Below are 12,560 nucleotides of genomic sequence, written 5' to 3'. Positions count from 1 at the left end.
GCATCATTGCAGGATCTTTAACTTACAATATAAAGTGCCTTAAGCCAACTGTTTTTATCATATTGGGCTACATGAATAAGATGAATTGAATTAGTATGTTGTCTATCCTGCCACATCAAACAAATGACCAAGAAGGCCTTGGTCAGGGAGGTGACCATGAACCGAGTGGCCACTGTGACAAAACTGCAACAGTCCTCTACAGATATAGTAGAGCCTGCCAGAAAGAGTCAGCGGCGCTTCATCAATAAGGCCTGTATGGGACTAGACAGAAGAAGAATCTAAAGGAACAATGCTGCCCACTTAGAGTTTGCCAGGCAGGACTGAAAGAACTATGAGATCATGTGGAGAAAAAAAGTATACCCAGGTCTTAAGAATAAAAATGCAAGCATTATGTCTGACAAACACCAGACACTGCTACCCACCCAGCTAATGTGCTCACTTCTCTGCAGCAGCAACAGTAGCAACCTGAGACTGGGTGGATGACAATGAACCAAAGAGAGCAGCCAGTCCAACATTGGAATACTTTCAGGAGAGGTCTCTGGCTCTCCTTAACTGTTCCACCCAAAAAGAACTGAAGATAGCAGTTTTTGGATGGCTGATGTCCAATCTGACCGAACTGGAGAGGATCGGCCAATAATAATGGCCAGGTGTGCAAAGCTTATACTTTATCCAAGAAGACTCAAAGCTGTAATTGTTGTGAAGGGACTTGTTCTGAATTATGGTTATTTGAAAATGGCAAGTATCAGATTTATTGTTGTATTAATTAAAGCAAACCACATACAGATCAACAACATATTAAAGTGGAAAAAAGCAAAGTGACTGTAATGTAGTGTACTTTAAACTGAATGTACCCAGTCTTATACATTCACCGATCAGGCATAACATTATGACCACTCACAGGTGAATAACACTGATCATCTTTTCATCATGGCACCTGTTAGCAGGTGGGATATTGTTACGGCCTCTGGCCTCAGGTGGCCCCGCCTTCCTCTATGGAAATCAAAGTGTTCCAGGACTCACGGGGGATTGGCAGGCCCGGACCTATGCCCGCCCCAACTCCATGCAGATCAGAGTGTGCCAGACCACTCACACCATTGGCTGCTGCAGGAGCCTTGAACATGACGGACCAATGACACGGCTGCCTGCATTTACCGGGAAATATAAAAGGCTGAGGATCCTTCATTCATGGGGGACTTGTTGATTTGAACAGACTGTGCAGATTGTCCCTCCTGCCTTTGCCGTTGCCCTGCTGCCCTTTTGAGTCTTTGTTTTGGAGTAGCCGCTTGTGAGATGTTTAGGTGATTGTCATTAGCTGATTAGTGTTGTATTTGTGTTATTTGAGTACCTGAGCTGTTTGTTATGTTCGTTTAAAGCACCCTACTGCCTAGTGAGTTTCACTAACGGTTTTCAGTTGTATTAATAAACCTTGTGTTTTTCTTTTTATCTAACCCCCTGGTCTCTGGGCTCATTTATGTTACGTCCACTGTCGCCTAGCAGAGCCGGGTCGTAACAGATATATTATGGAGCAAGTGCACATTTTGTCCTCACAGTTGATGAGTTAGAAGCAGGAAAAATGAGCTAGAGTGAGATTGACAGGGGACAAATTGTGATGGCTAGATGACTGGGTCAGACCATCCCCAAAACAAAAGCAGCTCTTGTGAGCTGATCTGCACTGGTCAGTATTTAACAAAAGTGGTCCAAGGAAGGAACAGTGGTGAATCAGTGACAGGGTCATATGCAGTCAGGGCTCACTGATGCATGTGGGAAGTGAAGGCTGGCCCATATGGTCTGACCCAACAGATGAGCTACGGTAGCTCAAATTGTCAAAAAAATTACTGCTGTTCCTGATAGACAGGTGTCAGAATACACAGGGCATCAGTTTGTTGTGTATGGGGCTGCATAGCTGCAGACCAGACAGGGTGCACATGCTGACCCCTGTCCAATGGCGAAAGCACCAACAATGGACACGTGACCATCAGAACTGGACCAGGAGCAATGGAAGAAGGTGGGCTGGTCTGATGAATCACATTTCTTTGACATCAGCGTGGATGCTCGAGTGCGTCACTTACCTGAGGATCTCCAGGTGCCAGGATCCATTATGGGAAGAAGGCAAGCTAGTGGAGGCAGTGTGATGCTTTGGGTAATATACCACTGGAAACCTTGGGTCTTACCATCCATGTGGATGTCGCATTCAATCCAAATATCAATAGTTTTAATACCAAGACTTGTGTTGGTATCAGATTCATATTAATGTGATAGGGTTGATTTGTTTCTATCCTCTAAGTTCAGTCTGTAACCCACTGAAATGTTAAATTGTTAATTTGGGGGAAATAAAAACTCAAACCTCAAACATGCACTATGAAACAGGTCTGAATCTTTGGCTGTGATGACTATTTTATTTATAACCTGTAGCACATTTAAACAACAGAAGAGCTCAAAGTGCTAGGGACAGGCACATTTACATTTCAGGTCTCCAAGAAGTTTCAAAATGCATGAAAAGCTGAAAGGTGAGTTTTGTTGTGATAACTAATCATTATTACTGTTGAAAGTAAAAATCACAGTGATCTATTGGTCATTAAATTATGTTCACATTTTGCAAATCACAGATGATTCATCTCATACTGTAAGCCATGACACACTGCTATACACTACATAAGTTGTCTTTATCTGGTATCAGATCGATATCAAGAACACAGGACTATTAGACACTGACCACTAAGGTATTACCCAGCATGCCATCACATAACCTTTAAAAACTGCTGCATGCCCGTGGCATGGTGTCATATTGCAAGCAACAGTAAAGAAATAACCAGGCTGTTCAGTTTAACACGTAAATTAGTGAAGAGGGATCGACCTAATAGTATTAAATAGTGTCTTTTAAACATGTATGATTTTTGATTGTAATGAATGGTTATAGTTCCTACACAAGCTCATAAAAACCTCAGTGAGGGTGTGTGTGTGTGTGTGTGTGTGTGTGTGTGTGTGTGTGTGTGTGTTCCTCTCTAGCTATCTTTGTGAGGACCGAAGTCTGCATTCTACTATACTTGTGAGAACCAACAGTCACTTGTGAGGACACACAACCCGGTCCTCACAAATTTGAAGTCACTTAAAGCCATTTTTGAGGCTCAAAATGTGGTTTTAGTGTCAGGGTTACAATTAGGTTATGGTTAGGCATTCATTTTTAATGGTTAGGGCAGTGGTTCCCAAACTTTTTTTGCTGGGCCCCCCTTGTTTAACAAGAAAAATGTTCGCGCCCCCCCACCCCCGCGCGTACACGCGCGCACGCACGCACAAACACATCCTTCAACCACACCACCCATATTTTGCTCTATTGCGGTTTATTTCACACCTCAAACATTTATTAAACAATTAAGCAAATACAAATAATCTGCAATAAATTACAGGTAGTAAGAAAATAAACTACCAACTCTTTTACGCTCAGTCCGCACCTACACGGGTATTTTTGAACGCGCAGCTGTTTCGGGCACATGTAAACGGCGTATCGAATCACCGAGAACGGAGAGTTTTTGAAACTCCTTTTTTTTGCGTTTACGTGGGGACAAGGAATACAGAGTTTGTCACGCAATGTCAAAGGTATGTGCCTTTTTCACGTCACACTGTGCGCCACGTTATTGTTTACATGAGATGAATTGCAGAATGGCAGATAGAGACACAATACTGTTACTGTTAATCTGACTATCTGCAGGTTTTACAGGCTTACATATACAGGCCATTACTATCCCTGCATTTAGAAAGGCAGAGGCATCACGGTGTAATTATTTTACATGTAGTTGTTTTTTTTTCCTGTGTAATAATGTTCAACATTGCTATCAATACATTTTCAAAAAACCCTCTACAAAATGGGTTCAAAAACATAAACAACTGTGGGATACTGTTTGTCCGTGATTTGAACAGCCCAGCGCTGCTCCCGATGCAGGGAAAACTAATTCTGCAGGGAGACCTACCTCAGCACTTGTGCAGGTGAAACCAAAGGGAAGATGTGCTTCACCATATTTTCTAGTCTTTGGCTTAGAATGAAGTTGGTTTGGAAACATATTCAGCGATGCTTCATCTCCTGCTTTGCGTTTGTGTGGGCGCCCCGTGCTAGCAGTGTCCAAGCGTTGTTTTTGTTTTTGTTTTTTTTCCCTTTTCATGCCGCGCCCCCCCTGCAATAGCTCTGCGCCCCCCCTAGGGGGCGGGCCCCACACTTTGGGAACCACTGGGTTAGGGTTAGGGTAAGGGGCTAGGGAAACCATTATGCCAATGAAGGTCCTCACTAAGATAGCTGAACGGGGTTGTGTGTGCGTGCGTGTGTGTATGTGCGTGCGTGCGCGCGACCCCACAAATCCTTTAGTTGGGTTTCCCTAACTGTGACGTTGCAAACTTTATTCTTTCTGTGAATGGAAAAGAGAAAACGCTGTATAGATGCCAGCCAGCCGGACAGAGATGGAAAGAGACAGGAGGAGGGGGGTGAGGGGGGGTCATCCTTATCTGCTAATGCCATGAAATTCAAGACGGTGCCCTATGATGCATGCGCGCCAGTTCCTGCCCTGCACAAACACGCACGCGCAGAGCTCAGCGCACAGACACACATAGAAAAAAACAAATGCACGAGAGAGGAACATACACATGTCCTAATTTAGACAGGCATTTACATTTAAGCGCATATACACAGCATAGCAAGGGCACACACGGTTATTCTCGGGAGCTTTCCCCACAAACTTTCACGAGTTCTGACTGGAGACAAAGGTAAGGGCGATAAATCAAATCTAATATGGAAACTAATATACACCAGGCTTAATGTGGCTCTGTGGCCTCAGAGAGCATGCTGTCCAAGCAGAACTTTATGAATTTATGTTGAATGAGAGTGTGTTGTGATTAGTACAGACTCTAGAAATGGTAACAAGTATTGGTTTGCTCTGTACACTGCTATAATGAAATGCCTCGCTGGTGATTCCACTGCTGCCCCCCCCCCAGTATGCCTTCAAAGATTTTCATATTGGCATCTATAAACTACCAGGGAGTTTGAGACAGAGAGGTTTTCTGACTTTGACACTAGTCTGATGTCAGACACATGTCAACTTATTAAATCATAAGTTAAGTCACTTTGATCTGGAGGTCTAAGCTCAGGCAAACCGCCACATGAACTGATATAAAACATTTTCCTCTGGTCTTTGAAATTAAGAAACTAAAAATAAATCTTTCCTCAGCCCAAACGCTTTTCAAAAATTGTTTCTACTGCTGTTATATTCATTCAAACGTATTTTTATATATTATAGTATTTACACATCCTCACAGTCATAAAACTGTGAATTTCATTATTACAAACAGCAGCTGCTCGCACTCTTCTCGCGAGGGGGGCGGGGCTACACGCTTACGCAGTATTTTTTTCTGTCTTTTACTGCTTAGTTTATCCAATCAGAAAGCACCTGGTTGTGTAACCGTGGTTACCGGTACAGATGTATTATGGGATATGCACATGGCAGCGTCCAAGTGAGGGAATGCATGTCAACAGAAGAATTCTGCGCTGTATGTTCGGCGTCGTTTCGGGAGCTGCAGATGAATTCAGACGTTTGGGGAGGTTTCCGGGACTCCGTGTCGAACATGTTTGTATTACTAATGTTTGAGTTTTGCTTTTTAATATGAGACAAATGTTTCTCTTCCTGTCTGTTCTTGTACGTTTGCTCATGATAGCACTTTGCGTGCTTTGAGACCACGTATCACACACTAGCTACTCGTCGCTCCCGAGTTTGAACTGATGATTTTAAAAACTCTCAATTAGTAATTAGTGTCATAATGAAATTGCCTGAATATATCAGTTGAGTGAAGAGTTAAATGAAACGATGACAACTATTCAGTCTAAAGTTTGATACTCCAAGCAAAGCTAATTCATGAAATTATTGTAGACCACAGTATGATGAGAAATGAGAAACAGTGCCAACTTATCAACATAAAGGTTTTTATTAGAGCTGGTATATTAGCAGTGCATTACTGACTACCTTATTGATTGCTACAGATTGTTGAATACAGCTGTCAGCTCAGTTATTTGTTTAAAAAATATAAATAATAAAAATAAAAGATGTTCATGGATTAAGAAAAGAAGGGGCTGTTTATGTATAGTGTTTAGAGTTCTCTGTTATGCCCCTGTGTTTAATATGTTGATTAGCTTTCCTGAAAACAGAGCACCAGTCTATCAGAAAAAGTTGAAGCATTAAGTTATTGTTTATATGGTGTCAATTCACAGCAAGTTTCCTCTGTGAGCTATATATTGCAAGATAATGACTCTACAGTCACTATCTTGCAGAAAGCGCCCAAAATCAGAGGCGACCCTATGAGCAGGACTTGGCGATTGTGGGAAGGAAGAATTCCATTTTAACAGGAAGTGACCTCTCGCTGAACCAGGCTCAGGGAGCGGCAGCCTTATGCTACGCCCAGTTGAAAGCTGAGAGGAAACAGAAGGCAAATAAAAGGAAGTGCAGAGTTAAGCTTAACAGTGGTGGAAATGTGGAGAGTGTACATTTCTTGCTGTTCTATACAGTTGATCCAAACTATATGGTGCTTTTTCCCCTTTGTGCATATATATATGTTACTTTAGCATGCTTTCTAAGTAGAGCTAGATATAACAACGTGAACAAGCACCAATAGAAACTGTTGTCTCCCTTCATGGCAAAATTTGATAGCTAGTCCTCTGTTCAGCTGATGGAAAGCATATTTGATTTGATTTGATTGGCACATCATCCTGGTGGAGTGGATGGATTCAAAAGATTGGACGCAGTTATCTCTATAGATAGTACAGCTGTGCCAAACTAGACTCTTACTGTCCCTATCTATTCTGTGTTCCCAGATTAAACTAACACAACCCTACTTGTCACAGCCACTGCTGTCATCATGCCTGGGGAGGATAAACCGTCACAACAGGCCCGCCAGAGGAAAAAGACCAAGAAGTCCCGCTCCAAGGGGAAGAGTCCCACTGGGAGTCCTAGTGCCAGCTTGGGAAGCACCTTAGACGGACAAGATGACTTCATCTTGCCCCCAGTCGTGCAACCTCCTCCTAAAAAACCTACGGAGGAGAGGAGGAAAGTGCCTGTTGCCAAAGTAGAGGAAGAGACATCCATAGCCATCTGTCTTCAGGTGGTTTTTCCCTACTTGCTGGCTGGAATGGGCATGGTGATGGCTGGCATGGTGCTGGACATTGTACAGGTAAGGTCCTTAGGGTAGCTTGGAGACTGATATCACATATTCAGAGTGGAAAAGCGTGAAGTATGTTAACATAATAGTGGATATTGGGGCCTACTACATTAGGGTGGGCAAAAAGCCAGAGGTTGGAGAAGCTGACAGGTAACCTTCAGGCCGCTCATCAGATGCTGGCATCACCGCTCTCCAAGATGATTTTTTCGGGGATGTTGTACAAAAACTATGATCAGATTTATCCCAGTGTAAATGTGGCAGCTATGTCAAAGGATACAATTATTACACCCTCTTTAAACCCCCAGAATAAAACCACCATTTTTTTCGTGAGTGTCTAAAACACAGGTACAGTGGTATCAAAAAGTGTTTGCCTCCTTCCTGATTTCCTAGAGTTTTGTATATTTGTCACACATGAATGTTTCAGATCATCAAACAAATTTTAATATTAGACCACGCTAACTCGAGTAAATACAAAATGCAGTTCTTTTTTTAATGATGATTTCACTGATTAAGGGAGAAAAGTTACCCTTTTGTTAAATCATGAATTAACTGTGATTAACCACATTGTTTGGAAAGCTGATTTGAGTTTCACTAAACACACTTGGGCCCAATTACTGGATGTCCTGTTGAATCAAGAGATCACTTAAATAGAAACCGTCTGACAAAGTGAAGCAGGTTAAAAGATCTTAAAAAGGAACACATCATAGCACATTTCTAAGGTTTTGGGACTCCAGTGGTAAATGGTGAAAACATGGAGCAGTGGTGAAGCTTCCCAGGAGTGACTGGCTGACCAAAATGAGAAAAGAGCACATCTAAGAGCACATCGCTGACTCATCCTGGGAGTCACAAAAGGATCCAGAACAACATTAAAGAATCACAGGCTTCACAGGTCTCAGTTAACTGAGAATTAAACTTTTAAGATTGACAAACATACAAAAAAATAGGAAATCAGGAAGGTGAAAAACTTCATTGTATAAATAAAGATGAAAAAATTTGTCCCCCTTTATTTTACATATAAAGTACTTCATAAGTAACTGTTTATTATACAGGGAAGTTATTTTCACGTTGTCTGGCATGTAATGTACAACAGAATATTAAGGCATCTCTTAGCAGACAGTAAATCTATGCACACAGTGGCAGGCTCTTTTCCGGTAAGGAAAGATCTCTGACAGATTTAAGAGCTTGGAGACCAGAGGCACAGCAAAATACGTCAGTAATGACCCAGACGGTTACTCTCTCTCGTTAAACGTGTTAACGTAAGGAGAGAGAGAGAGCGTCACAACAATGAGAGACTGGACCGTACACAGAGACTTTATGGTAGTGAATAAATAACAACATGAGCAACATACTGACTCATCTGCACCGGTTAGAACAGGTTGTTTGTCTAAGTGTGTATTTTTGTTTGTTTTTGTTACAGGAGGTGGGACTGTGTGTATGCTTGTGTGTACTTGTTACCTTGAAATAGTCTTCTAGCTCAGAGCAATAAAGCCATCTTCTTCTGACTTAAGTATTATTGTATCTCTTTATCATGTTAACATGGTGTACACTGGGCCAGTTCTGTCGGAAGTTATAAACTGACTGGATGGGCAAAATGGCCTTTTGAGTGAATTGAATGCACCCCAGCGCATAGCTGCTGCTGTCCTGCTGTTGATACTATTACATCTTCAGTAGCATGTAACAAGTGTTCTCCATCTGTTATCATAGCCACGTATGTAGATCAGTAGTTAAGAGATAGCAGCCGGTGTGTGGGCTAATATTATTGCATGTTGTATGTAGGGCAGGACAATATGGCCAAAAATATTTATCACTATATATATTTGAAAATTTGCGATAACAATATAACTGACGATATAATTGACGCGAGACAAAATACTTTACAACTCCACAAATTTATTAGTGCAAAAAAACCCATCAATGTATTTTTACTGAAACAAGCAGCTGTTTTTTATGTGCATTAAAGCTATATAACAATTTAACAGTGCAAATGCAAATTCCTTGCTGACAGTTTAACCAAAAGGCATTTCCACTGGAAACTGGCTGACATATCTTGAGCATAACCATGTATAATATCCACAAAACTTAAAAAGAGGTTATATACACACACAATATGGTAATATTAAGTTGAAGCACAGTACGTGTCACTCCGCGAGGCTCCTGACTATGTAGCCGTAATGCTCCGACAATCCATCAAGCGGTGCGACTTCGTAGCTTACCAAAGTCGTACTAAAACATTATTTTAACAGATTTTTGAGCGCCATGTACCACATAAAATCGGTTCGAGGTCAGTAAGCACAACCAGAATTCATACATAGGGCGCACCGGATTATAAGGGGCACTGTGGATTTTTCAGAAAATCAAAGGATGGCTTTTAAGTGTGCCTTACTTTCCGAAACACACGGTAATAACGACGGCTCGCTTGCATGCTCTACCAAAAATTGTGCTTTGGTGTGTATCTGACGGACGAAAGCCAAACCAGTTTCACATCACTGAAGTTGCAGCATTTTTACAAACCAATTCTGGTTCATCGCCCTTCTCATTCTCCACTGCCGCCATGCTTTTTCCGCCATGTGCGTATGAAAACAAATGCACTGCGCATGTGCGTTTTACCCATATTCTATAGCGATATTTCATTTTCTTATCATTGCCTAACATTATACCGGTATTACTGTGAACATTATGATATGGCCCAGCCCTAGTTGTATGTGCATCCTACCCAAATTTATGAGATCTACGTTGCACAGTGTGATTTCCAGTGACCTTAGAAGACTAATAAACCTAATAGTACCCCTCTTTATAGTTACAGAGTGTAAAATCTAGATGTCAGTGTATTGCAGTTCTGTTTTCTTACCTCTCCCAATTCAAGTGCATAATCCTTGCTACATTGGCTCCTGTAGGACAAACATGTTCTAGTCAGCTAATAGAGATCAAAACATTACACTATGTTCAAAAACCTAACATCATGTTTTAGGGAAAGTTTTTAGACCATAACTGCCACAACAGCTTATGCGTGTTTATCTCAGCTGTCAATGCTGGGTGAGAAGCATCCACGTGTAGCTGTAAAACTGTAAAAGGAGTTCAATACAGGTCAGTGAGTCAGTAAAGCTTACCTCTGACTGATGACAGCCATACTAAGGTGAGCTGTTGAGGATATCCTGAACATTTCTGCTTTTTTTTCCACTGTTAGCTGGTTTTAGTTTTTGCTACTGAATCTAACGTGGATTTAACATTGTTGGACTCGTACAGTTGGTGAATAAACGCTCATACAATGTGAGAATGTAATCAAATGTTTTATGACACTTGAGTCTAACATTAGCTGGCATAACGTTAGCTTAAAATTAGCTGTTGTTGTTCACCCGGCTCGTTGTCAACTCTCCAGAGACAGGAAAGTCTCATGTCTGATCTACTGAAAATAAGTCACTGCAACAGTATCGGGAATAAATAGGCATGTTTATGCAAGTTTTCATGTCTTAGAGTGCGACTTCTGTTTAGGAGATTAATCTTGAGGTGAGGAGGAAGAGGATGACATTTTATTAAGGTGCAAGTGGTGTTATCTCTTTGATGAAGGGGGTCCATTCTCAGATGATAAAACAAGTATAATAGTTCATATCTTCAGTCTGAAGGTACAGGCACAAATTGAAATGTCCCCATGACACGCAAATGCCTACAACTTCTCTTCTAGTCCCCATTTGGCATACTACATAAATGGCCTGTCTCTACCATTTATGTAAAACACCATTAGGTGGAAGGGAGATGTCCTTCCCAGCGACTGTATTCAAATATGGTGGAGGAACATGATGACTTCCAGAAACTGCAAACTCACTCCTATATATTATTAATAGATTAATTACATGTTTATGAGAATGCAGTTTATTGGAAAATGTAGTTACACACTGATCTATGTACATTTAAGACTATAGTATACTTTTTTTCTATTAAATGACCTCAAAAATTTGTGACTATACCTTTAACCTTCCCATCAGTTCTTAATGAAATGTCAGTAATATCCTTGGTCAAAATACCTCAAGAATATAACTACACACTGGTATAGAATCATACTGTAGGATATAGCATAGGAATATAAGGTGGGAAAAGTGGGATAGTACATTTAAAAATGAGTTTGGGCTAGTCGTGTCTGTCCTGTGCCACGTGTCCCTGGCATTTGGTCTGCAGCCATCTGAGCTGAGGGAAATCGGACACACTGCTGTCTGCTCTATGATGAGCTGGTCTCCCTCTTCCCCTGCGTCTTCCACTGATAAACATACGTCCGTCCTCATATGGTTGCTTCCCTTTACTCCATCTGTAGCTCATCAGTATTTCTTCCCACTCTGCAGTCTACAGTATCAGTTTCCCTCCTGCATCAGATGGAAGATTAGTCATGAGCTTGGCTGGGAGCTGTGTCTCAAAGCACAGGGGACGTACAAGGACGTGGAGAGTAGCCGATCTAAAATGGAGATAAAGACGGAAACACTGCACTATCAGCAATAACGATTGTTACTGTGGCCTGTGATGGTGGCTCTTGTCTAAACAACCACATCCTGTTGCCCTGTCTTTCAGTTACATCCTACATGCAATTTGTCGGGGTCTTGCTCACAAGTGAGGGGAGAGGGGAATGGGAGACTGACAGATGGATTGGTGCTGCGCCTGCAGTGATGTCCGTCGCGGTAAAGAGAAAACTGAGCGTAAAAGCGATCGATTGTCTGGCTGATCTACGTCCCCGCCCTCACCTATGGTCACAAGCTTTGGGTAGTGACCGTAAGAACGAGATCGGGGATACAAGCAGTGCAAATGCGCTTTCTCCAAAGGGTGGCTGGCCTCTCCCTTAGAGATGGGGAGAGGAGCTCGGTTTGTCCGAGAGGAGCGCAGAGTAGAGCCGCTGCTCCTCCACATCGAAAGGAGCCAGTTGAGGTGGTATATGCCTCCTCGGTAAGGGGTTCCGGCCTTGTCCCACTGGGAGGAGGCCCCAGGGCCAAGACACGTTGAAGAGATTATCTCTTGGCTGGCCTGGGAACGCCTTAATGTTCCCCTGGATAAGCTGGAGGAGGTGGCCAGGGAGAGGGAGGTCTGCTGCCACAACCCGGCCCTGGATAAGCGGAAGAAGATGAATGGATGGACAGGCGGACGCAGTGCCATTTGTGTCAGCTTCTCTTTGTTCTGTTGGTTGGCTTCCAAATTAGAGCTCTATAAAAGCTCGCTCTATAAAATTGTGAGAATAGATCGTCTATACACTAGAATATTGCAAACATGCAATATTTGACTTCTTTAAAATACAGTTATGGTGGTTAAATGAGACTTAAATGTTAGTTGGACAGACTCCCAGAAACTGTTATAGTTATAAATTCTTTAAATACTTGAAGCAAACAAATGGGCCAGTG

General features: G+C 42.1%; 1 protein-coding gene across 5 annotated transcripts in view; it reads left to right on the top strand.

The window, feature by feature from the left end:
• Positions 1 to 4,621: 4,621 nt before the first annotated feature.
• The window catches only part of LOC116311211 (solute carrier family 41 member 1-like), a 33,148-nt gene continuing 25,209 nt past the window's right edge, over positions 4,622 to 12,560 (top strand). Inside the window, exons 1-2 of one of the 5 annotated variants that reach the window (XM_039603926.1) lie at positions 4,622 to 4,749; positions 6,875 to 7,200. In XM_039603926.1, the coding sequence (XP_039459860.1) occupies positions 6,889 to 7,200 (312 nt within the window). In that variant the 5' untranslated portion in view covers positions 4,622 to 4,749; positions 6,875 to 6,888. Of the gene's footprint in view, positions 4,750 to 5,447; positions 5,607 to 6,844; positions 7,201 to 12,560 lie in introns of those variants that run through there. The other 4 variants (XM_031728263.2, XM_039603927.1, XM_031728264.2 and 1 more) reach the window with 4 other exon arrangements.

Source organism: Oreochromis aureus, linkage group 20 (assembly GCF_013358895.1).
Source record: "Oreochromis aureus strain Israel breed Guangdong linkage group 20, ZZ_aureus, whole genome shotgun sequence".
Lineage (NCBI taxonomy): Eukaryota > Metazoa > Chordata > Actinopteri > Cichliformes > Cichlidae > Oreochromis > Oreochromis aureus.
Note: the sequence above shows the minus strand (reverse complement) of the source record. Positions and strands in the feature narration are given on the sequence as shown.